The 26,064-nt window shown below is 40.1% G+C and overlaps 1 protein-coding gene across 1 annotated transcript; it reads left to right on the top strand.

The window, feature by feature from the left end:
- The first annotated feature begins 26 nt into the window (after window positions 1-26).
- Window positions 27-25,614, top strand: LOC124459892 (myotrophin-like). Its single transcript, XM_047009671.1, has 4 exons — window positions 27-117; window positions 2,841-2,951; window positions 25,368-25,451; window positions 25,528-25,614. Exons 1-4 carry the CDS (start codon window positions 46-48, stop codon window positions 25,612-25,614), a joined length of 354 nt encoding a protein of 117 aa, XP_046865627.1. The 5' UTR covers window positions 27-45.
- The last annotated feature ends 450 nt before the right edge of the window (window positions 25,615-26,064 follow it).

Below are 26,064 nucleotides of genomic sequence, written 5' to 3'. Positions count from 1 at the left end.
TATTTCTACCAAACTACCAAATTTGATTGAAATCGGAGTAAAAACATGCAAAATATGCGTATGAACATATTTTACTACGCGGTCCATAAGTGCAAAATTGGCCGTGGCGGCGCTAGTGTGAGTGAGTGAGCGAGATAGCATGTGGTATGAGGCATGTAAAATCAATTTAACAGACATACATTTGGTTTTCGAAATTTGAAATATTTGTTTCACCTGGTGCATGGTATACCCAAGTCTACGAGTCGACTTGCTTACTTCATTTATGTATACCTGTAAATGACCGTAACATCAAGATCTTAGGATAAGAACGGCACTACAACAAACGATTTACGTTAGAAATGTTACAAATAACAAATACATCGACGAATGTAAGATTTAATGAAGCTGTTCATGACTGTTCCAAATTTGACCAAAATCGATACACAGATGTCCAGCTCCAGCCGAAGATTGTAAGCTGTTACGAATGACCCTAAGTAAAGTTAGTGTTTACAACCTTTACCCTCTCCATCCTAAGGGCAAAGGCGTATTACATAAAAAACATAAATTAAACTATAGAAATAGAAAATATTAAATGTAATCAGGTGTGTCGCAGAAATCTGTAGAGATTTTAAGGCAGATTGTTTTTGAAATCTACCAAATCAATGTCGGTGTCACAGAAATCCCAGCTATTTCATTTTTGGTCACCCTTTTTGATTCACTGTTACTGCTAGCAACTGTCAGCTGCCACTATAAACGTTAGTTGCTATTTCGATTGTTAATGAGTCAAGAAGGGTTGTATATAGTAAGAAAAAAATATACCAGTTTTTAAACTTAATATTTGGGTGCTTTTTTGAAACATTATTAAAAAGAAATAAATCCGTTGAAAAACAATAAGAATTAACTTGTAAAGCTCTTAAGAGCTTTAAAAGTTATAATTAAAACCCAAAAAAAAATTGTAACTTTTTTAAGCCAAAAACTGTGATTTTTTTCCATTTCCATTTTCGTAAAATAATAAATTGAATATGAAAACAACCATCTTTAGCGATAGCTAAAATGCAGATCCATGCAAAAAAGCAATGTTTTATTTTATATTACAGTCGCAACAACTGCAATATTATCCAAATGTTGGAGAAAAAGCTGGGACATTTAAAACTGACAAACGACATTTCTGTGACACCCACATTTGCTTTTGGGTTGGTTTTAGGTTGTTATCGATTTCTGTGACTTACCTGAATAAGAGAATAGGTTATACAGAACCAAAGGGCCTTTTTGCGAGGGTATATAAATAGGATAGGTTAAAATATGAATACAATTAATAACGAGCGAAGAAGGACAAGAGCGCTTTTTTTTATAACCAAAAGCCATGTTCCTGAACCGATAGCGTGTTGTAGTCGTAGTGTAGTATACGAAAATGTTTAAGCAGTGCAAAGTTAGTTGCGCAGGTAGGAAGTGGTGTGTAATTGCGGACTGGAACATAAATATTAATCTGGCTTAATATCTCGAAAGAGTCAATCTCAACATTTAAAAGTTAGTGTAGAAAAGTTACACCAATCATAATTCCAACGTTAGTTAAAGAAGGTGGGTTAATTAACTGAAGTCGATTAGAATAAGATGGAAGATGTACTTTTGGATCCCAGCTCAAACGATGTAGGGTAAAAAGTAAGAACTATATTCTATATTCAGGATCGGACACCTATATCATTAAGTGCTATACAAAATATCATTTTGAAATTTCTTTCCCTGCAACTCAATTCATCAATACACAAACAAAGCCGACTTGTATTGACTGTAACTTGTGTTCTATTTATCCGATCAGCTTCAAATTTAGAGATCTGAGATTTAATATCCAATACTATCAGTAATTTCATGGGGATACTGCAATTTTTATTGAAATGTTTCTTTTTAGAGCTACATGATAGAGTGGTCCGATCCTGATGATTTTCATACTTCATCTTACCCGGGTTATAAGTAGCTCAAATACCAAGATTCATCGCTATAGCTCTTAAGATGGCTGAGTAAAATGCACCGACGAACGGACGGACAGACGGACATGACTATATCGACACAGCTTCTCATTCTGATCAAGAATATATATACTTTATGGGGTCAGAAACGTCTGCTTCTATGCGTTACAAACATCTGACCAATTTTATAATGCTCTTTGCAAGGATATAGAAATCGGTGAAGGACTTTACTAATAAGACAGTTTTGCACGTAAAACAACACTACATAAACTGTGTGTGTATGCGTGCCAATGACGGCATGCATGAACAAGGGAAGAAGAAGGAAAAGAAATGGAAATGATATTTGGAAGGTTTTGTCTAAACACTGATGAATTGAGTTACGGAAAAATTTTGAATTTTGGAACATGTAAAAATATTTTGGCCTCGAACTGCAAGGGTATATGTATACGGTATGGGCATTTACTTTTCCAAAGAAAACTAGCCACAGGTCATACAACCGAACGCTGACGCTGATTAATGACTGGATTGCCACCGAATAGATAATGCATCTTTTGACTTCATCGTAGACCAGCTTATGCGCGTATAATAGACATGGCTTCTGTTCTGTTAGTCCACCATAAACGCTAGGGCTCTTTTGGTTACCGCCTAAAATATAGAATAGATCCAAAATGGATTAGAGGCATCTACGTGTAGATAGTCTCGATGATCTTTCACCTTGCTAACACAATTTCTGTGACACCTTACAATTGCCACTGTATAAAAGCTAGTGTCAGTTGAGTCAATATATATCGAAGTCGTCGGGACGACCTAGAAGTCTAATTTTTGAGCGACATATACTTTTGTGATTGACTGTAATTGATTCATATGCTTAACTAGTGTCATCATTTTTATCTACAGCTTCATAAGGTAAATGAGGAATTAGAAGGACGATGCCCTATACATTATGCAGCTGACTTCGGTCAGCTCAAAGTGTTGCAATATCTTATTAATATAGGAGCCGATGTTAATGTAAGCTTACATGTAATATGTTATTTACTTTGTTATTAATTAAATATGTGTATAAGAAAAAAAAATACACAAAAATAATAAGCAAGCCTTCCATTTTAAGCGAAATATTTTAAAAATTAACATCAATTTTTTTTATTATTATTATTATATCAATCAGAGAACTGCAACGAGTATGATTGAGAAGGATCAAACTTCAAAAAATCAAATCATACCACTCAACACCTATGTTACAACATGTTTACTCCGCTCACTCACTTAAAACGAAAAAATCATTCACGGTATCGCAACCAATTGGTTTGAATCAATTGCTATAATATTAGCTTTTCGAACAAGTCGCAACCTTGATTGTTGTAGCAAAAACGCTCACCCGAATTGATCGTTTGTAAAATTCGATTCAAGACAAATGAATAAACCCGAACTAACATCGGATTTCGTGCACATAATTTAAGTAGAGTCTGACATTCAAAATCGATATGAATTGCGATATGACTGTGTACCGCACCCTCCCTTCTACGGTTTCGAAATGCATTGAATTAAAAAACAATGTGTTTAGAAGTTGTATTATTTAATAATTATAATTATTACAGTTATAAGAAACAAGTTTAACTATGCAACAGCCATGCCTAGCCAAATTGGATGTCTGATTCGCCATGAATTTCAGAACAGCACAGCAAGTGCAGCAAAATACTAAATTTGGTAATTTCGTATTATCAGACCCTATTATTTTCGACAATATCGACCAAATCGCACTGCGTCCTTTTCGTTTGGTGGACAGAGTAAAGTTTCCATTTTCGATTTGCTCTGTTATAAACTTCGAATTAATTTCCTCGATTTTTTCCAAGAACTTATATTTTTTGTTTTGGCGATGACAAAAATTCGATAAATAATTCATGTAGTCAGTCAATCACACACAATCGAAAAGTGTGATTGTGAGCAAACAGACGATAAATCTTTCGAACAAAACAAAAATCCTCGGTCACTCCCATTTGCCTAAGCAAAAGATTCGTTCCGCTCAATCAAGTTGTAGTAAAATATGCGGTCATACAAAATGAACTACTAGCAATACTTTTGTGAGCGTCCGATTCAAACCGATACAGCTCATTCACTCAATACATAGAACCGCATAGAACAAAATCAAACTCAATGATTGAGTGCACCGTAAAATTTATTACTCATTGTAGTTCTCTGATATCAATATTCTTAATCTCCAACGTAAATCAATTCATTTATCGATTTTTATATCCTTGCAAAAATGGTATATTAGTTTTGGTCAGAAGTGTCTAAGGCAAGAAGTAAGCATCTCCGCATATATATAATATATATATTTCTGATCAGCACGATAAGACGAGTTCATATAGATATGTCTGTCCGACTGCCTGGATCAGCGCAAACGAACAGTGACTTGTCTTAATAACTTATTTTCTAAGAATGGAATGGATAAAGTTTGTCCGGTCCCTCGTGTTTAAAAATGCCAAAGACAAGGAAAAAATAATAAGGACATTCTTTATAAATGTGTGTATAATTCGATTTTAGTCATTGTTATTATTTTTTTTGCTAATTAATTATTAGTTCTATGCATTTCTGATCTTCATTATACTTGACGTTCTAGAAATAATAACGGTTGTAAGCCTTAAGGGACGTTTTTAATACTTTAGCTTGTTCTTATTATACCATGCATTCATCAAGCCATGTTTGTCTGTCTGTATGTACAACCTAAACCACTATTAATTGGTACGGCAGGATTTTTTTTTAAGTTCGAATTTCAATTGGTTCTATTTATCTCCAATTGCTAATTCAACATAAAAGTTTATACTTTTTGGAAAGGTTATTTTATTATCTTTCATTTGGTATCAAAATACTAATTTGTTTCATATCAGAAAAACGTAAAAAGAGTATTTAAATGAAACCATGTCAATAACACCAAAAAATAGTGTGACCACTATTTATTTGTAACTTTATTTAAAAAAAAACATGAGAAGAAGCAAAAATATGGAAAGAAACTGCATAAATAACGGTGCATAGAAGGTAACGATAAAAGAAAACAAAGACATGTGACTTTTAATGTAATTTCGTCAAAGATGGTTCGGGGCAAGCCGGTGTGTGAGCAAATTCGGAGTTTGATCATTGAAAAATTGAAATTGGGAAACAGATATGCCGAAATATCGAAGAATCTTAATATTGCTAAATCAACGGTGCAGAATATTGTGCAAAAATACAAAAAGAATGACAACATTAATAACAATACAGCCAACAGAGGTCATGACTCAAATATTACTCCACGTGACAAAAGAGCTTTGGAGACTCTCATAAGGCAAAATGGGCAAGGTACTGCTAGAGATATGTCCTCAAAGTGGTCTGAAATGATTGGAAAATTCGTAAAACGCGAATGGACTCGTATACAAATGAAAATAAGGGGATATGGCTTCTACAAGGTATGATTTACATCAGTTCCATGTAGAATAGCACATGTAATATTCGTATATTCAAACTTTTAGGCTAAAAAGAAACCTTTGCTAACATCGTTGCAAAAGAAAAAGCGGTTGCTATGGGCTAAACACAGAGGCCACTGCCTCTGCACCCAGTATGCAGTGTAAAACTGTATTATTTTTAGCGATGAATCCGGCCATTACCGTAACACAGTCATACGCAATAGCAAGAAGCGTATCACAAAGATTGCTTATAACGCACGGTAAAGTTTCCCAAGATCACAATGGTGTGGGGATGTATGTCTGGAAATGGTGTAGGAGAGCTCCACTTTATAGATGGCACTGTGAATTCAGAAAAATACAAATTGCAAAAGTTCCTCATTCCATCAATACCAAAGCTTTCTGACCGTGGGGAATATACCTTCCAACAAGATGGTGCAGCTCCGCATAGCGCAAAATCCACAAAAAATTGGCTTCAGGTGAATTGCATTAATGTCTTAGATTGACCATTATCAAGTCCAGACCTGAGCCCAATAGAAAATATTTGGGGTTTGATGAAAAAAAAGTTGCGAAATGACCCCTAGCGAACCCTTGCTGGATTAAAGACAAAAATTCAAGAAGTTTGGGATTAAAAAACTCCAGAAGATTGTAAAAGCCTAGTTAATACTATGGGAGATTGAATTAAGGCAGTCATTTTAAATAAAGGAGATGTTACACAGTTTTAATAACAAATGAAGTTGCCGTACCAATTAATAGTGGTCAGACTATTTTTTGGTGTTATTGACATGGTTTCGTTTAAATAAACTTTTCAAGTTTTTCTGATATGAAACAAATTAGTATTTTGATACCAAATGAAAGATAATAAAATAACCTTTCCAAAAAGTATAAACTTGTATTGTACTTGTACTTGTTGAATTAGCAAACGGAAATAAATAGAACCAATTGAAATTCGAACTTTGAAAAAAGACTTGCCGTACCAATTAATAGTGGTTTGGGTTGTATATCTAGATCTAGAGATCTGGGATCTTATTACAGCTAGACACCCAAATTACGTAGTGTGCATGCAGATCAAATTTATTTCAAGTTTTTGCCACGGCCACGACCAAACGGGAAATCACATAATTTCAATAATTCAATTTTTGTGACTGCACCTGAATTTTGTTAATAATATCTACCGACTTTCTAAATTTTTCTAGGATCATACTAGAAATATAAAGGTTATACTTATACAAGGTTTTTACATGGTGGGGCATAAGTACGGAGTTAGTCGTTAAATGGTGTAGGTGTTGTTGTGAGTTAGAGGATCCTAGCGTAGATTGCATGCAGGATATTTGATTAAGACTTACACTTTAGTGTGCATGTCTATTGTACAAGATAAAGAACTAACAAACCTTACTTTATCATAAAACCAAATGTTCTACGTCCTTAAGTCTCTTAAGGAAGTGTTTTAAACGCAGGGTTGTACACGATTTTCAGGGATGAATTACCAAGAAACGGTCGGCGAGACGCCTTGCAGACTTCATTATACCCTTGCAAGAGGGTATTATAAAATTGGTCCGATGTTTGTTATGCACAGAAGGATACGTTTCCGACCCCATATACTTTTGAGATGCTGAGTCGATATAGTCATGTCCGTCAGTGCAAGTCAATTTTACTCAGCCATCTTAAGAGCTATTGGGATGAAACTTGATATTTGAACCACTTATAACCCGGGTAGGATAAAGTACTATAAAATCGTCAGGATCAGACCACTATATCATTAAGTGCTATATTCTTAATCATCATGACAAGCTGAGTCAATATAGCCATGTCCGTCCGTCCGTCGGTGCCTTTGCGTTTATACTCAGCCATCATAAAAGCTATTAGGCTGAAACTCAGTATTTAAGCAATTTATAACCTGAATATGAAATTCTGTAATGTGATAGTTTTGAAAATAAAATACCCGAAATTTTGCAACCAAATCGACCACCCCATGGGCCAAAGAGGTAAATTTTACCCGCATTCGAATATTAAAAAATTCAAATACTAAAATTTAAAAAAATGTAATCAAAAAAATATAGTACTTACATTAAATATATTTAATAACTAATGGTAGAAATAAAAAAATAAAAATTCGGCATTCTTCAAAGCAGCACTTTCATACCAAAAAAAAGCCACTTATTGAGATTCGCGCTTGACAATCTTTTGCGTTTTATACTGTGCCTGATGACGAAAAAACTTTCTCGCTTGTCGCAGAGCTCACATGGATACATAAAATATGTTTGGCCACCATTTAATACCCGTACTGTCTTCAATTAATATTGAAAAGCGCTTTACCTTCGCTTCTGGTACGGTGCGATGAAACAAAGGTTATGCTGTACTATAACGATTACGATTCTTACGCAGCGAATTTTCACAATCAAATCAAAGGGAATGCAAAAGAACAGCTGCGTGATGAAGTTCTTAAAGCATAGTTAACGGTAAATTACCGTTATGTTTACGAATAAGAGCAAAACAGATGAACAAAACGAAATGTGTAAAGAGTAATGTTCCTTTTTGTTTTTTGGTTTGCATTAATGATTTTGTTTTTATTTTTATACCCTTGCAGAGGGTATTATAAAATTGGTCAGATGTTTGTAACGCACAGAAGAAGACGTTTCCGACCCCATATCAGCATGAGAAGCTGAGTTGATATAGCCATGTCCGTCTGTGCGTATACGTTTTACTCAGCCGTCTTAAGAGGTATCGGGCTGAAATTTTTTTTCGGTGTTTTTTATTACCCGGGAAAAATAAAGTATGAAAACCATAAGAATCGGATCACTATATCATATAGCTCTAGAAGAACTAGAAGAAACATTTTCATAAAAATTGGAGTATGCTATGAAATTTACATATGTGATAATATTGGATATAAAACCCCAGATCCCAAAATTTGAATGTGATCGGATAAATATAACACAAGTTACAGTCAATATAATAATCGGCTCTGCTCCCAGCTCTGCCGGCAGGGCTGTTGCTGGCTACTACGTCTTTCGTCATCAACAGAGTACATGCATACACACACAGACGCAACGCTACATAAACTGTATGTGTATGCGTGCGTTGCTTTGCTTTGGGAATGAGGGAAGAAGAAGAACAAATTGTAAAATAGAGAGTAAAATTGTTTTGTTTGTATATTGATGAATTGAGTTGCAGAAATCAAACATGTAAAATTATTATTACCAAGGACTGCAAGGGTATATAAACTTCGGCATAGCCGATGTTAGCTTCTTTGATATTTTTAATTTAAAATAAAATTGATACTGGATCTAAAGTCAAAAAATTATTTTTTTTTCAGTGTGTAAAGTGTTTCTTGACAGACTGTATGTAAATATATGTATGCACACTTCCAATCTGTTTGCAACGGGCATGGGGAAATTTCTAATGTTGTTCATTACATCCCTGCATTAATATCGGGCGAAATACCGAACCAACAATTTAACTTCAAAAACCATACTTTTGTCCCCACAGAGGTCAACTATTATTTTTGTAAATTTTTTGCAAACCTATTTGCAATTGGTTTCAAACGTTTCAAAGAGAATCATATTTTAACAAATTTAACTGTTTTTTGTGACTAAGAATTTATGGATATTGTTTATATAATTCTCTCTCAACTCAATGCATGCATGATCACACACATACGAATATATGTGGGAAATGGTATTGAGAGGGAGCAATCAAAAGTAATAGAAGAGATAAGACAAACGCGTAGTGGCCGAACATTCAAGTAGTAGTAGAGAGAGCAGGGCATAGGATCATTATATAAGTTGAGAGAGAGCTTGTTAAAGAGGCCGTGGATTATTCGCAAAGAGACTGTCAACTGAGTCGCACGTCAAGGTCCATAATTAGTTTAGTGTTATTTCTATAAGTATGTTTAAATTCTAACAATATATTGAACTCGATTGTCATCAAACAATTCAAATATTAATAAATAAATAAATATAGTAACGATCGCTAAATCAACGCTACATTTTTGGGGGCTCGCCCGAAATATTGTTTAAAGAAATTAACATACAAACATATAACACTGCGTGAGTGAAAGAGACAACAAACAAAGTTCTTCGAAGTGACAAAGCAAAACGTCAGCAGAGGCAGAGGCAACCCGTTGGCAGAGGCGAACCGTTGGCAGAGGCAACCCGTTGGCAGAGGCAAAGCTGGACGTAGCGTGAGGCAAAACGTCAGCAGAGGCAGAGGCAACCCGTTGGCAGAGGCGAACCGTTGGCAGGGGCAACCCGTTGGCAGAGGCAAAGCTGGACGTAGCGTGAGGCAAAACGTCAGCAGAGGCAGAGGCAACCCGTTGGCAGAGGCGAACCGTTGGCAGAGGCAACCCGTTGGCAGAGGCAAAGCTGGACGTAGCGTGAGGCAAAACGTCAGCAGAGGCAGAGGCAACCCGTTGGCAGAGGCGAACCGTTGGCAGAGGCAACCCGTTGGCAGAGGCAAAGCTGGACGTAGCGTGAGGCAAAACGTCAGCAGAGGCAGAGGCAACCCGTTGGCAGAGGCAAAGCTGGGCGTGGTGTGTGATAAAACGTCAGCAGAGGCAGAGGCAACCCGTTGGCAGAGGCAGAAGCTGGACGCGGCAAGAGGCAAAACGTTAGAAGAGGACAGACAACCTGCTGGCAGAAATTAAACGAAGACTTCGTGGGACAGGAGCGGACTTGGGTAAGTTTTTTGGGGACTATATGTCCCTATATAGTTCTAACCTTAATTGAATTTACTAAAACTAACCTTAGCATTAATTATTGGTATTGAACAAAGAAAATATTGTAATATGGAGCTTGACGAGGTTATGGCATTGCGAGTCGCAGATTTGCGAAATAAGTTGGCCGAATTGAACCTAAGCACAGTGGGAAGAAAACGTGATCTACAGAATAGACTTCTTACTCATTACGATATTCAAGACCAAGATAGCGAGAATGAAGAAGTAGAATCAGTAGTTACAGCTAGATGCGAATTGCCCATAAACAATTGTAGTCGATCTTGGTACACCTTAAAAGATGTTGAGGGCAGTGTATCCTATTTTTCCGGCTCAGGTAGTCCCGACATTGATTCGTGGGTACAAGAGATAGAAGAGTGTGCTATTACAGTACAATGGGACAAGTTACAGACCTTTATATACGCCAAACAGTTGTTAGCTGCGGCAGCTAAATCTGCTGCTGAAACGATCAGCAGCTGAGATTCATAGAATATTATCGCAACGTTCTCAGAAAAGAGAGGAGACTTTGCATGAATATTTGTATGCTTTAATGGAAATTGCCAAACCAGTGAATTTGGACGATGAGAGCTTGATAGAATACATTGTAAAGGGCATTCCAGACTCACAAGTAAATAAAGCTATTCTATTTCAAGCCAGGAATCTACAAGAACTGAAGTTTCAAATAGAAACGTATCAGAAAGTTCGTGCTTCACACAAGTCGTTAAACAAGTTTGAGGCTCAGTCAGGAGGAAAGATTAATCAGGGTAAAATAATTGATACATCTAAGAATCGGAAATGCTATAGTTGCGGTGATACATCACATATCAGACGAGACTGTCCGAAGAACGACCAAAAGTGTTTCAAATGTGGTAAAGTAGGACATCGAATGGCACAGTGCAAACTAGAAAATCCAATTAAATACGAGAGAAATACAAACGTGGTAGAAAATGAAGATGTAGTAATACAGCCGTCAAGCGAATTTACTCCGTCAGGGTTAGAACTTAAAGACATCGTATATTCTAACGTTATATTTAAAGGACTCGTAGATACTGGCGCTGGATTATGTCTTATGCGAAGAAATATTTATTTTATGATTGGATCGAAACCGTTATTAGGCGGAGCTAGACACTTAACAGGAATTGGCGACAGCAAAGTGTTGACTTTCGGTAGTTTTATCATACCAGTGAAAGTGGATGGTTTAGTTATGAACATAGAATTCCATGTAGTGCCAGATCAGGATATAAGTTTTGATGCTATACTGGGTCGAACGATATTGAACACTGTCAATATAAATGTAACAGCAAATGGATCTAGGTTTGCTATGCGCAACGATATAGAAGTTTGTCACACCCATAGTATGTCAAAGAGAGAACAAAATGAGTCAGATATTCAGTGGGCAGGAGATATTGGAAATATCTTCATCACAAATATTGAAGACAGGGATAAGAGTCCAGACATAAATCTTTCGCATTTAAACCATTTGATAAAAGGGGAAGTAGAGAAATTAATTCGGAACTACCAGCCAAAAGGAAATGCAAACGCACCAGTAAGCATGAAAATTATATTGAGCGCACCCGAGACGTTTAGCCCTTTGTGATCAGGAAATTGTTGATAAACAAATTCAAGAATGGCTAGCAGAGAAAATAATTAAAACCAGTACTTCTGAGTACGCGTCGCCAGTTGTCTTAGTCTCGAAAAAGAATGGTCAGAAGCGTTTATGCTGTGACTACAGAAAATTAATCGAAAAGAAGGATGTTCCTTTGAGAGTTGCTCGTTGGGCTATGTATCTTCAAGATTTTGATTATGTTATCGTACATCGATCAGGTACTCAAATGAGGCACGTCGATGCGTTGAGTCGTTTTGCATGTTTTATGCTTGTTGAGGACACTATTAAACATCGATTAAAAGAAGCTCAGTTGCAAGATGAGTGGACCAAGGCAGTAAGGACGCTAGTCGAAAAGGAAAGTTATAAAGACTTCTATATAGAGAACGAGATTCTCTTTAAGGACCCTAATTGTGAATTGATTGTAGTGCCTTCGGCAATGGAACATGAGATTATTAGACTTGCACATACCCAGGGTCACTTTTCCGTCAAGAAAACGCAAGATTTAATCGAGAAATCATACTATATTCCCGAATTGAGAGATAAGGTTATTCGTGTGGTACATAGTTGTGTGGAGTGTATTGTTATTAACGCAAAGGCTGGCAAAAGAGAGGGATATCTAACTTCGATAGAAAAGGGTGACAAACCACTTTGTTCTTACCATATTGATCACGTCGGACCAATGGAACTTACAAATAAACGGTATAATTACTTGTTGGTTATTATAGATGGTTTTTCTAAGTACGTTTGGTTATATCCCACTAGGAGCACAGGCGTAGATGAAGTGATACGGTGTTAAGAAGTTCAAGCAACAAATTTTGGGAACCCAGTACGATTGATATCTGATAGAGGCGCGGCTTTTACATCGCATATTTTCAAAAAGTATTGCGAGGATCACGACATCGTGCATTTATTGATTACCACCGGAGTACCGCGAGGAAATGGGCAGGTTGAAAGGATTCACAAGATTGTTATTCCAATGCTAGCTAAAATGAGTTTAGATAATCCAGCTTCATGGTATAAATACGTTGGGAAAGTTCAGCAAATCATCAACGATACGGCACCTAGAAGTACTAAGATAGCTCCTCTTAAGATCCTAATCGGTATTGACATGCGTAGATCAGAGGATGTAAAACTTAAAGAACTACTCGATGATCTTCTAATCGAAGAACTAGCAGAACACAGAAAAAAAATACGAATGGAGGCAGTTGAAAATATAAAACAAATTCAGGAGGAGAACAAGAAGTCAGCTAATCTAAAGAGAAAAGAGGGAAAACGATTCAAAATAAATGATTTGGTTGCTATTAAGCGTACCCAATATGGCGTTGGTCTGAAACTTAAAGGAAAGTATTTAGGACCCTATAAAGTAACGGCAATTAAAAATCATGGAAGATATGAAGTAGAGAAAGTTGGACAGGCGGAAGGGCCTAATAGGACATCAACTGTATCGGAATATATGAAATTGTGGGGACCGTCATTCGGGTCGAATGTACAGTCAGGAGGGCCGAATGTGGGAAATGGTATTGAGAGGGAGCAATCAAAAGTAATAGAAGAGAGAAGACAAACGCGTAGTGGCCGAACATTCTAGTAGTAGTAGAGAGAGCAGGGCATAGGATCATTATATAAGTTGAGAGAGAGCTTGTTAAAGAGGCCGTGGATTATTCGCAAAGAGACTGTCAACTGAGTCGCACGTCAAGGTCCATAATTAGTTTAGTGTTATTTCTATAAGTATGTTTAAATTCTAACAATATATTGAACTCGATTGTCATCAAACAATTCAAATATTAATAAATAAATAAATATAGTAACGATCGCTAAATCAACGCTACATATATATATATATGTAACGCCAAGCAGGCTTACATCGGCGGCACCTGGCCAACAGCTGTGCCACTATCGCGAGGGCTTTGGGACTTTTCAAGCCAGCTTCGTTCTCGTTGGCGCTCGAGGAGGGGGGAACTTGGCGCCTTTTGTCTCCAGCCGCCGCCTTCGTCATAGTATTGGTGCATAGATCTCTCCCATTCTCTCTGTTATCCGGAATCCACTCCGTTCTGGACGCACGTTCAATTGTGGCAGCGAAATAAACTTGTAGAGTTGCCCCTCAAAGCGCCACTGATCAGCTGAGCGACCAGTGTTGGACAACGCAAATAGGCTTTGGGCTGTGCCCAAGGCTGCATTCGCCAGGTGGCGCCTACGCGCCGTTCCCTTGCCGTTGCATTTTTAAATTTAAATTCAAATTTAATTTTGAAACAACATAGGGAAATGGACAAAATGACTGCGTCGATGGATCAAGTCCGCTGGGATGGTGTGGCCACTGTTCAGGGGGGCGAAGAGATGGCGTTTAGAAAGAGCAGTAGGATGACGCGGTCGCCAGTGGCTTCGCCGGCCAGGCCACCGTTACCACCGTCTGATAGTCATGCGAGTGCGACGCCGGTACTAAGCCCGGTTGTACTATCGCGCATTCCGGAGCTTGACGACTTGGGCAATCTCCTACGCCAACTGGAGAACACTTTTAAGAAAAAGGATGACGGCAAACCGCAGGTTCGGCATGTGAATCAAAACACGATGCACGACATAAGGCGCATGATAGAGCTGCAAACAGCGATCTGCCATTTAGTTCTTGGCGGAGAATGCGTAAAAAACACCACAGTGGATGTGGCCACATGGCCGGCAACCAAAGCCAAGCGTATTGAGAACTCGGTAGCACACTCCGACAGTCCAAAGCGCCCGAGAGAGGAGCCACCCGGACAGAGAAATACTCCACCCAAAAGAAAGCGAGGCAGCGGGCAGTCTAGGCCCACGTATGCGGCCATGTTAGGCGGTAGTGCACCCACAAGCGCTAATGCTATTGAGGGCGATACTGTGGGTACTCATGGGCCATCCCCAGATTGGCAAGTGGTCTCAGCGAGGCGCAAGCCGCGCAGAGGTCGGCCAGATGCCATTATAATCAAGGCGGAAGAGGGCATTTCGTATGCGCAAATGTTGGAAATGGTAACCCGACGGGACGACGGGCGGCTAAATTGCATTAAAGACGAAGTGGTAAGGGCCAGGAAGACACAAAATGGCGATCTGCTTCTGGAGCTTAAAAGCAAAGATGGAGACCGGAAAATACAAGAGGAGCTATGCAACGTATTGGGCATGAACGCCAAAGTTCGAACTGTCACTGACTTGTCATACATCGAACTGCGGAAGCTAGATTGCCTGGTAACGGAAACTGACATCATTACGGCCATTACAAAGGCAACGGGTATATTGGGAAGCGCCATCACAGTGAAGACGCTGCGACCAACCTTCAACGAGACCCAAATGGCAGTTGTATGTCTGCCACAGACAGCTGCGGCCTTTCTTGTAAAGAAGAGAACACTAGTAGTGGGCTGGTTCAGCTGCCACATCAGGGAAAGAGTGGCTCAGCGGAGATGCTACAAATGTCTCAATTTTGGACATGTGGCTTTCAACTGCAAGAGCACAGTTGACCGAACCAGCTGGTGCTTCAGATGTGGGCAGCCTGGACATAAAGCTGCGGCTTGTGAAAACGATCCAAATTGTTACAACTGCGTCGAAGCAAACCGCACTGACAGGAAGCATTTTGCCGGCAGTAAAGACTGCCCGTTGACAAGATCTGGCGCCCAACTAACAAACAAACCGGGATGAAGTTTATTCAACTAAACCTCAACCACTGTGCAGTGGCACAGGATCTGTTGGCGCAAACAGCGCGTGAAGTAGACGCCGATATAGCGATTTTGAGCGAGCCGTATAAAACAGGCGATGGCCCACTGTGGGTAGTGGACTCGTCTAAAAAAGCTGACATTTGGGTATGCGGACAAAACGTACCGGCTATGGAGTCGATTTATTCGTCCCTTGGCTACGTTCGCACGAAAATCGGGGATATGTGGTACTGTAGTTGCTATCTAGCCCCCAGCCTGAGACTCACGGAATTCGAGAGAATAATTGACTCCATCGCCGCTGATGCAAGTTCAAAGCAAAATGTCATAATCGCAGGTGATTTTAACGCTTGGTCTGAAGAATGGGGCAGCAGTTCATCTAATGCTAGGGGTAGAGCGCTTCTCGAATCCTGGGCGATCCTCGATATTGCTGTGCTAAACACTAAATCCAAGCATACGTTTAGTAGGGCAGGATGCGGCTCTGTAATCGACGTTACATTCACAAGTGCCTGTCTTTTCCCTCACTCAATCTGGAAACTTTGCGATTTTTACACTGGTAGCGATCACCTGGCCATTATATGCTCCATCAATAGAAGCGCACACCAAATGCCCAACCAACCGCGAACAGATCAAGGAGGCCAAGCATTCCGCGTGGATACTCTTAATCCATCTATTTTTACGTCGGCACTCAACATTCCCCGACTAGACGGAGATGCTTCAAGCCAGGCGGACACCATTATGGACGCAGTGAGGGCGGCATGCAACGCTAGCATGAAGGCCCGAAGAGGGCATAGCCGACATAGAGCCCCTGTCTACTGGTGGGACGAGAACATTGCGGAGGCAAGAAAAAAGTGTCTTCGTGCTAGAAGGCTCTACCAAAGATCGCGTGGCAGATCAGAGTTCTTGCTGCTGCAAGCAGAATTTGCAGCCAGAAGAAGGGACCTTAAAGAGCTTATTAAGTCACGAAAAAAAACCTGTTTTCTCGAACTTTGTGACTCGATAGAAAATGGTCTTTGGGGCTTGGCCTATAAAGTAGCCATGAAAAAGCTTAGGGCTGTTAAGCCGGCGGCTCCTGACGAAGGGCGCATGGCTATGATTGTGGAAACTTTGTTTCCGGCCACCTCGTCAATAGGCCCGAAACAGATGCAGCATACTGCTTTGCCAGTAGATTGGCCCATCACTGGAGAAGAGGTGTTAGTGGCGGCAGCGAGATTGCAAAATGACAAGGCTCCTGGCCCGGATACCAACCCAAACAAGGCCTTAAAACTAGCCATTGGCCTACAATCCGAAAGATTCGCGGATGTTTTTAACGCTTGCATGGGTGAAGGTACATTTCCAGACAGATGGAAAAGACAGAATCTGGTACTGATTCCAAAGCCAAATAAACCTGTAGAAGACCCCTCTGGATATAGGCCAATTTGTCTTCTGGATGCGGCAGGCAAAATTTTTGAGAGGCTACTCAGCACCAGAATTGAGGCAGCAATCAAGGCGGCTGGCGACCTCTCGCCTATGCAATTTGGATTCCGCAGAGCTATGTCGACTGTTGATGCCATCAAATCTGTCGTCGACACTGCTGCCAAGGCTATAGAGGGGCAACGATGGAAGGGAGGGCAAAAGCAGTATTGCCTTGTCACCACGCTGGACGTTAAAAATGCCTTTAACACAGCAAATTGGAACAACATTCTTGCAGCATTGCGAAACTTTAGAGTCCCGGAGTATCTCACAAGAACAATGGAGGACTACTTCAGAAACAGAGTTCTGTACTACAGATCAAACGGAGGGACGCATACTTATGATGTAAAAGGAGGCGTACACCAAGGATCCGTTCTTGGCCCTCTACTTTGGAATGCAATGTACGACGGAATCCTGCGCATCCAACTTCCGAGTGGCGCGCGACTGGTGGGCTTCGCTGACAATGTTGCCATAGTAGTGGTGGCTAAATATCTGGCACAAGCCGAGGAAATAACTGCGCGTTCCATCGGAATGGCCAAGGACTGGCTAGCTTCTGCAGGTCTCGAGCTTGCAGTACAAAAGACGGAAGCTGTGCTAATAAGTAGTCGTAAAACGGTTGAGGTTGCCAACATCATCGTGGACGCCACCACGATTACCTCTTCACGGGCCATCAGGTATCTCGGTATACACCTGGACACGCGCCTGTCCTTCAAGGAGCATCTGGAGCTTGTTGGAGCCAGGGCAGCTGAGTTGGGACGGTCACTTAGCCGCATCATGCTCAACAGCAGAGGCCCAAAACAGGGTCGGCGCCTGCTCCTGATGAATGTCATGAAGTCCACGATGCTCTATGGGGCACCAGCCTGGGCTAATGCCATGACGGTCAAGACATATAGGAGACGCCTAGAGACCACATACCGTCTTGCGGCGCTGAGGGTCTGTTGCGGCTTTCGCACAATATCAGACGATGCAGCTCTTGTCATAGCAGGTATGACGCCCATCGACCTGCTAGCACATGAAGCACAACGCATCTATGCCACCAAGATGGAGTCAGCGCCGAGTCCTGCTGAGCTAAAGGTTGTCAAGGCTGCGGCACGTCAGGAAAGCTGGGACGCTTGGCAACTTCGCTGGACGAACTCGATTAAGGGCAGGTGGACATTCAGGCTTATTCCCGATCTGAAAATGTGGCTGCAACGGAAGCATGGCGAGGTAACTTTCGAGCTGACACAGATACTCAGCGGTCATGGATGCTTTGCGGAATATCTCTTCAGATTTGGTCACCAGGCGAGTGCGGAATGCACTTGGTGCAGGAACGGTGAATCGGAGAGTCCTGATCATGCTCTCTTCGCATGCACTATGTTTGCGACAGAAAGGCAGGCGGCCGAGCTGCTCTGTGGTGAGCCATTATCTTCACAGAATCTGGTTCCACTGATGACGTTAAACCAACGAAATTGGACAGCTATTTGCACCTTTGCGAAACAGGTGATCAGCAAGCTACGCGCGCGCGAAAGGCAGCGCAATACAGGCGGGGTCTGAGAAGCCCACATCCCCCCTCCCCCACACACCCTGCGATGCAATACCCCCAGGCGGTCCCGCAGTCTCCTATATCTTCAATCTCCCACTTTCTTCTCCTTCTTTCGATTAAACCTATCTTTCTTGGTTGCCAACTGTTTTCTTTTTTGTTAACCTATTTGTAATTCCTTTTTTACCAAATAAACGAATTAAAAAAAAAAAAAAAAAAAAAAAAAATATATGTAACTGTATACTCTCTCTCGAGATGCGTTAAAGAGAACAATGACTCGATGAGAGACAAATAGAAGTTAGTCGCGAATAAACTGCACAACCAACCACACGCATTCTGTTTTATTATAACAATAGGTTATGGACCCAGGCAACGTGCCTATGTGGTTGCTGTGGTAATTTCTAGAAGAAATTAGATTTCGCGCTGTGTTCTAGACGGTTTTTTCACAAAGTATATATAAACGAGAATAATGTCGGCGTGTATCAGATCGATAAACTCGAGGACAGTAATTATGACTCGTGGTGCATCCAGATGAAAAGTGTGCTGGTGCATGCGGATTTGTGGAATGTGGCATCAGGCGTATTGGCAAGGCCAACTACGGGGGAGAACACCGGATGGACGACGCTGGATCAGAAGGCATTGGCAATGATCACCTTGAGCGTCAAGACTTCACAGTTGGGACATGTGAAGCACTGTGCAAGTGCACATGAGGCTTGGAAGAAGCTTCAGGAAGCTCATCAACCCAGAGGACCCGTTAGAAAAGTAGCTCTTTTCAAGAAATTGCTAAGTAAACGCATACAGGAGGGTCAAAGCATATAGAGTTATTTGTCGGATTTCAAGGAAATCTTGGACAAACTTGCTGGCGTTGGAATTGAAATATTGGACGAGCTTGTAACGATTATTTTGCTATCCAGTCTTCCAGACCAATTTGAACAATTTCGTTGTCGCCATAAAGACGCGCGACAGTTTGCCGAGTTTCGACATGTTATGCATAAAGCTGAGAGAAGAAGGAGAGCGCAAAAGAGAGAGCGAAAAACCGATCGAGAGCGCAAAAGCGTTTACAGTGGTGGAAAAGCAATCGATGCAGAGAGACAATTGGAAGAAAAGCAAAAAGTTTTGAACTGTTTTGCGTGTGGTGGCAAAGGCCATTTTAAAGCAAATTGTCCCAGTGTTGTAAAAGGTCGGAAGGTTGCATCGAACCCGAATAAGGCAGTACAGTCATCGTTAGGTTTGCTGAACGCGTTGGACGCGAAATGTGTTGAACGATCGAACTGGTGTCTGGACAGTGGCGCCACCAGCCATATGTGTTGTAACAGAGATTTGTTTTCAACATTTGTGAAACATTCGGAGAAAATTGTTTTGGCTGATAATAACTTTCTTCAGGCTGAAGGAAAGGGCGAGGTAAAGCTGAATATGGTTTCACGTGTACTTACATTAAAGAATGTATTGTATGTACCCAAAATAAGAGGTAATTTCGTGTCGGTGAGTAAAGCAGTTGAACATGGAAGCATTGTTGAATTTGGACAAAAGTATGCACGAGTGATCCAAAAGGGTGAATGCATTCTGAAAGCGGACAAAGTTGGCCGTTTGTATATTTTTGGAACAGCAGCGAGCGAATGCTATGCCATTGAACAGTCTTACGAAGATTTGTGGCATAAAAGGTACGGACATCTCAACTATGGCAGTTTGGCTGAAATTGCACTAAAGGATTTGGCCCGTGGCATGGGAACGTTTGACTCAACGTCGTTGGAACCCTGCAAGATCTGCATGGTAAGCAAGATCATAGTACAGCCATTTCCAGATTCGACCAAGAACTGAGCTACAGAAATCTTGGAGCTGGTGCATTCAGATGTTTGCGGCCCGTTCGATACAAAAAGCCTTGGAGGCAGCAGATACTTTTTGACATTTATCGATGACAGGTCACGTCGCATATTTGTATATTTCCTGAAGGGAAAGGATGAAGTATTTGGAAAGTTTGTCGAGTTTAAAAACATGGCAGAGCGGCAAACTGGAAAGAAGCTAAAGTGCATTCGGAGCGACAATGGTCGCGAGTACGTCAATAAATCGTTTGACGAGTTTCTCAAGGGCAATGGAATATTGCGGCAGCTCACGGTACCATACACGCCGCAGCAGAACGGTGTAGCAGAGAGAGTTAACAGAACTCTTGTGGAGATGTCAAGATGCTTGCTCATCCAGTCTGGTCTACATCAATCTCTTTGGGCTGAGGCAGTTTATACAGCTGCTTATCTGCGGAATAGGTCACCAACTCGAGCCCTGGTTAACATGACTCCAATGGAAGCATGGAATGGTAAGAAACCATCAATAAGTCATTTAACCCTTTCGACCCCAACTTTTTTCCTGTGGAATGAAAATTTTTTTTTTACTCACAATCTTTTTATATCAATTTTAGAAGAATTTAGGACAAAATTTTAAGTCGCCACGCCCACCGGTTTGGGGGCTACGAAATGTTGCTTGTGAGCAACATTGGGCCATGGTGGTATACAAAACAAAGAAATTTTTTTGTTTAAATGATTTTTATTGATTTCAAATAATTAAGTATGAAAAGTCAAAAAACAGTTTTTGTTTTTATTACAACAAAGGTTGACTTTACATTTACGGCATTTGGACATTGGTGTCGCAGTCTTGCACAATTTGCAACGTCCTCTTTCACCAAATACAACCCAATGTTCCATATTATCATTTCGCTGGGAGATGGAAGGATTTGGCTGGAACTTGAACTTTTTTGACGGTTGAGAAGACACGCTTTGATGGGGAGCTCAGGATTGCTTCAGAGCTAGCCCTATCAACATTCGACGGTCGACCCCTCTTTTTTTCGAACGAGGTATTGGTAGTAAGCAACTTATGAGCAATTTCTAACTGAAATTTTATTAGAGGAATATGCTTTTGCCTCGGATTTGCCAATTTTAGATGCTTTCTGTACAATAGCCACGCGTTTGTAACACAAGTCCCAAGGCACCAATAAAAAATTCTTATATACCACTTTCTTGAACGGTGGTTGACCTTGTAAAACTCCATGAGCATATCGGCCAAATCTACTCCTCCCATACCCTTATTGTACGAAGCAACAATCGCAGTTCCTGTTGCAAATATACCCATTTCCTTCAATGAGATCAGAAGGCTAACTGACGTAAACCAATTATCAAAATAGAGCTTGAAATTTTGGTTCTTGGGAAGACCTTTTGCCAGGTATAAGACAACATCCGAAGATAGGCCCAAGCCATAAGCTGGACAGGTGCCTTCACCAACGTACAACGTAAAGTCGTACACTAATCCAGAGGTTCCAGCACGTGTAAACATTTTTAGACCCCATTTATGAGGCTTTGCTGGGTTGTATTGCTTGAATGACGATCGACCTGAAACAAAAAATTGAATTATAGTTTTGACATTATGACAATTATGAATGTATACCTTTGAACGCAATAATTTGTTCATCAATACTTTGATGTTCTTCCTGGGGTAGCATTCCAAAATTTTCCTTGAGGCCATTTAGTAAAGGACGTATTTTGTACAGTTTGTCATAATTCAAATCGCCTTTTTTGCTTTGTTTGGTATTATCGTTGAAATGTAAATATTTCTTTATTTTTTCAAATTTTACGCAGGGCATTGCGTCTGTGATAGCGGTCAATTTGAAATCATTTGACCATGCCATTTTGAGTTGCGGCAATTTTAGAACACCCAAGTACAACCAAATACCAATATAGCGTTTGATATCATCACCAGTGCATTTCAGCTCTAAGCCGTGTTCTTGTCAACTTTTTCAAAGCAATTATCCACAACAAAACGACATTTCGCCTCACATTCTTCCGTAATCAAATTTTCTAGAAGGTCAACCTCTAAAGTTTCCCCTCTTTCCACGATTCCTTCCAAATTTTTCTCCAGCACTGCAGAAATGTCATCCATATCATTATCACTTTCTTCGTCAGTTGAGGCATCCCAATCGAAGTTGATAATTCTCGCAACATCTTCATCCGACAAACCTTTCTCTTTCGGTCTCATAACTAAATAACAAAATAAATATAACCACAATGGCCCAAGGTTGCCCACAAGCAACATTGAACTTTGAAAATTACTCACCTGATTATTTATTTATGTTTATCAAATTTAACTTCAGCTCCGTTAAGTTAAGTCTATATCTAAAAATATTACAAACGAACTTTGTCTGTAATATATGTTTTAGATATGTATAACAGTTCCTTTACAAAATCTTCCAAATTTCACATGAAATTTTTATTCGATGCACGTGCAGCTTATTGAAAATAACTTTGCCAGCTGATCTTCAAACGTATTTTTTTTTCACATATTTTGGGTACATACTTGAAAGCACCGTTATCACTGCGAAAGAGCAGACAAAAACAAAAGAAGAGCAAACGGTACGCTCTTAAACAGCTGATGTTGCTCACAGGCAACGTTGGGGTCGAAAGGGTTAAAAGTTTTTGGGTCTATTGCAGTAGCACTGGACAAAGGACATCATAAGGGCAAGTTTGATCCAAAGGGCAAAGAATACCGAATGGTTGGTTATTCTCGAAATGCGAAAGGGTATCGGTTGTACGACGCCGAAACCAGGCAAGTTGTTGAGAAGCGAGACGTTTTGTTCGACGAGCGTTTCGGCAATGGCGATTCGAATGGTGATATCGTCAAGTTTGATTTTCCATATGCGGATGATCAGGATTCAGGATCTGTTGATGCAGCAGATGACTTCAGCAGTACAGACGACTCTGATGCAGAGGTCAGCGAGAAGGGCAGCAGTAACGAAGATTTAGACATGGCAATTGAACAAGAAGTGGCAGAACCTGTGGTTGAACAACGTGTTGGACCCGGCAGGCCGAAGCTGATTCGAACTGGAAGGCCTGGCAGACCAAAAAAGCAGTTCAATATTTTAAGCGCATTGATTACAAGTGAGGTGATCATACCAGAGACCTATGAGGAGGCGCTTAGTAGTCCGTTTGCTTCGCATTGGCGTGAGGCTATGCAAAAGGAGTATGATTCCTTGATGTCCAATCACACTTGGCAGCTTAGTACGCTACCGGAAGGGTATAAACCTGTTGGCTGCAAGTGGGTCTACAGTGTAAAGCGTGATGCAAAGGAAGAAGTCGAGCGAGACTAGTAGCAAAAGGATGTTCACAGCGCTATGGAGTGAACTACAATGAAACATACTCGCCTGTATGTCGCTTGGAGAGTGTTCGATTCATCTTGGCCCTAGCAGCGCAGTTAAAATTGTATCTACACCAGATGGATGTATGCACGGCTTACTTAAACAGTGATTTGGGCGATACCGTATACATGAGGCAGCCCGAAGGATACGCAACTGAAGACAAAAGTAAGGTACTTCTGTTGAAAAAGGCGTTATATGGACTCAAACAGTCTGGACGGGAGTGGAACTCCAAACTCGATAGTGTTTTGCGAGCTAATGGTTTCATACCTTGCGACAATGAACCATGTCTATACAAACAGCAAGCAAAAGGTAATCTATCACTAATCCTTGTCTATGTAGACGGTCTTCTTATTGGATGCCAGGAGAAGTCAGATCTTGACAGGATTAAGTCAGCTATAATGGCAGTGTTTAAATGTGTTGACAAGGGACCTGTGCGTCTGTTCCTTGGCATGGAGGTTCACCGTGATGGCGAACTTGGCGAAATATCATTGGGTCATTCACAGTACATCAAGGATCTACTGGAGCGATATGTGCAGACCAGCTGCAACACCGTTAGAAGCAGGGTATCAGGTAGCCTGCGATAAAATGGAGTGTAAAAGGGTTGATGCAACTCTTTATCAGTCAATCATAGGCGAGCTAATGTGGCTTGCGTTGACTACTAGACCAGATATACTCCACTCAGTATCGAAGTTGGCTCAACGTAACAAGGACCCCCATAATGAACACCTTGCAGCCATAAAGCATGTTTTACGATATTTGGCTTTGACAGTTGGCTTCAAGATTCATTACAAGCAGTCGGATGCGGCGTTTACTGGTTTCGTGGACGCAGATTGGGCAGGCGATAGGATTGATCGCAAGTCTTATACAGGATATGTATATTTTCTGGCTGGCGGTCCGATATCATGGAAATCGGAGAAGCAGCGGAGTGTTGCTCTTAGCAGCACCGAAGCAGAGTACATGGCGTTATCAACAGCGTGCAAAGAAGCCATTGTATTACGTCGATTAATCATCGAGATTGGTTGCGGAGAGGAAGATACATCTACCGTTTTGTATGGCGATAACCTCAGCGCGCAGCAATTGGCTAAGAGCCCGGTACACCATTCAAGGACGAAGCACGTGGACATTAGATATCATTTTGTTAGACAAGTAGTTAATGATGGTCAGATTGTTTTAAAGTATAAGTCTACTAATGAAATGATAGCTGATATCCTAACCAAGAATCTTGCGAAGAAGAAGCATGTAGAGTTTAGGAATTTGTTAAGTATAAGATAAATTTGTGGACATACTTGCATTGAGGAAGGGTGTTGAAATAATTCTCTCTCAACTCAATGCATGCATGATCACACACATACGAATATATATATATATGTAACTTTATATACTCTCTCTCGAGATGCGTTAAAGAGAACAATGACTCGATGAGAGACAAATAGAAGTTAGTCGCGAATAAACTGCACAACCAACCACACGCATTCTGTTTTATTATAACAATAGATCAGGCGAGCTCAACAGTTTTTTTTGTGATAAAATAAATGAATTGGCAAACATTTTAATTTTTACAAAAAATAAAAAGAATAAGCCTGTTATTTTTGGCAGGCATTTTAGAATTAGTTTGTTTTTGGAATTTCGATTGAAAATAATATGCCTTCTTAATGAATCCTGAATTGACTTACCTTGGGGCCACGAATCGTTATAATGAAAATAAAACGAATCCGCTTATTTATTTCACTCTCTGAAATTTTGTACTCTAATGTGAGACTTGCTTATGTACTTATATATTGACCTTGAGCATACATAAATGTTAATTTTGTATAGCTAAAAAGATTAACAAAGAGACACTAACAATTATTAATTATACTTATTTTTAAAGAAGCGAGTTAAACATGGGATTACACCGTTATTAGGAGCAGTTTGGGAAGGACATACTAGTTGTGTAAAATTGCTTCTGGAAAAGGTGAGATGCATAATGTTTAGAATGCAATTCAATTTTATGTAGTCAACATTTAATTATTTTTTAATATGTATTCTAGGGTGCAAACAAACACGGCTATACTCCTGACGGACAGAGTTATATAAGTGCAGCAAAAAACGATGAAATAAAAACATTACTTTCTTGAAATTTGTAAAAAGTGTGCAACATGTACAATACAAATATTTGAGGGAGTTGAACCCTGTATTTGAAAAAATATATGTAAAATATTGTTATTAAAATTAATATTAATAATGTACAAACTTAAATATTTGTTTAATCTCTAAGAAAGCGTTAATAAGACCTATAACGCTATTAGACAAAAATAATTATTGAAAAAGCAAAAAAAAATAAAAACTCAAAACCAACTAGTTTCAGGCGGGGGTTGAACCAGAGTTTCGTCGGTTTTACTGACATTAAATTTAGTATGTTAACTAGCATAATAGACGCGCAGATATTAATTATTTAAAAGTTTTGACACGCCCACTTCCGCCCCCGCAAATTGAATAAAACTGATTTTTTCGAAAACTAACAAAACTAAAGTCACCAAATTTAATATGTAGATTCGTTTAGAATGCGCGTAGAATTTATACATTTT

Source organism: Drosophila willistoni (genome assembly GCF_018902025.1).
Source record: "Drosophila willistoni isolate 14030-0811.24 chromosome 2L unlocalized genomic scaffold, UCI_dwil_1.1 Seg168, whole genome shotgun sequence".
Classification (NCBI taxonomy): Eukaryota; Metazoa; Arthropoda; class Insecta; order Diptera; family Drosophilidae; genus Drosophila; species Drosophila willistoni.
This window is presented reverse-complemented; position numbering and strand designations above follow the sequence as displayed.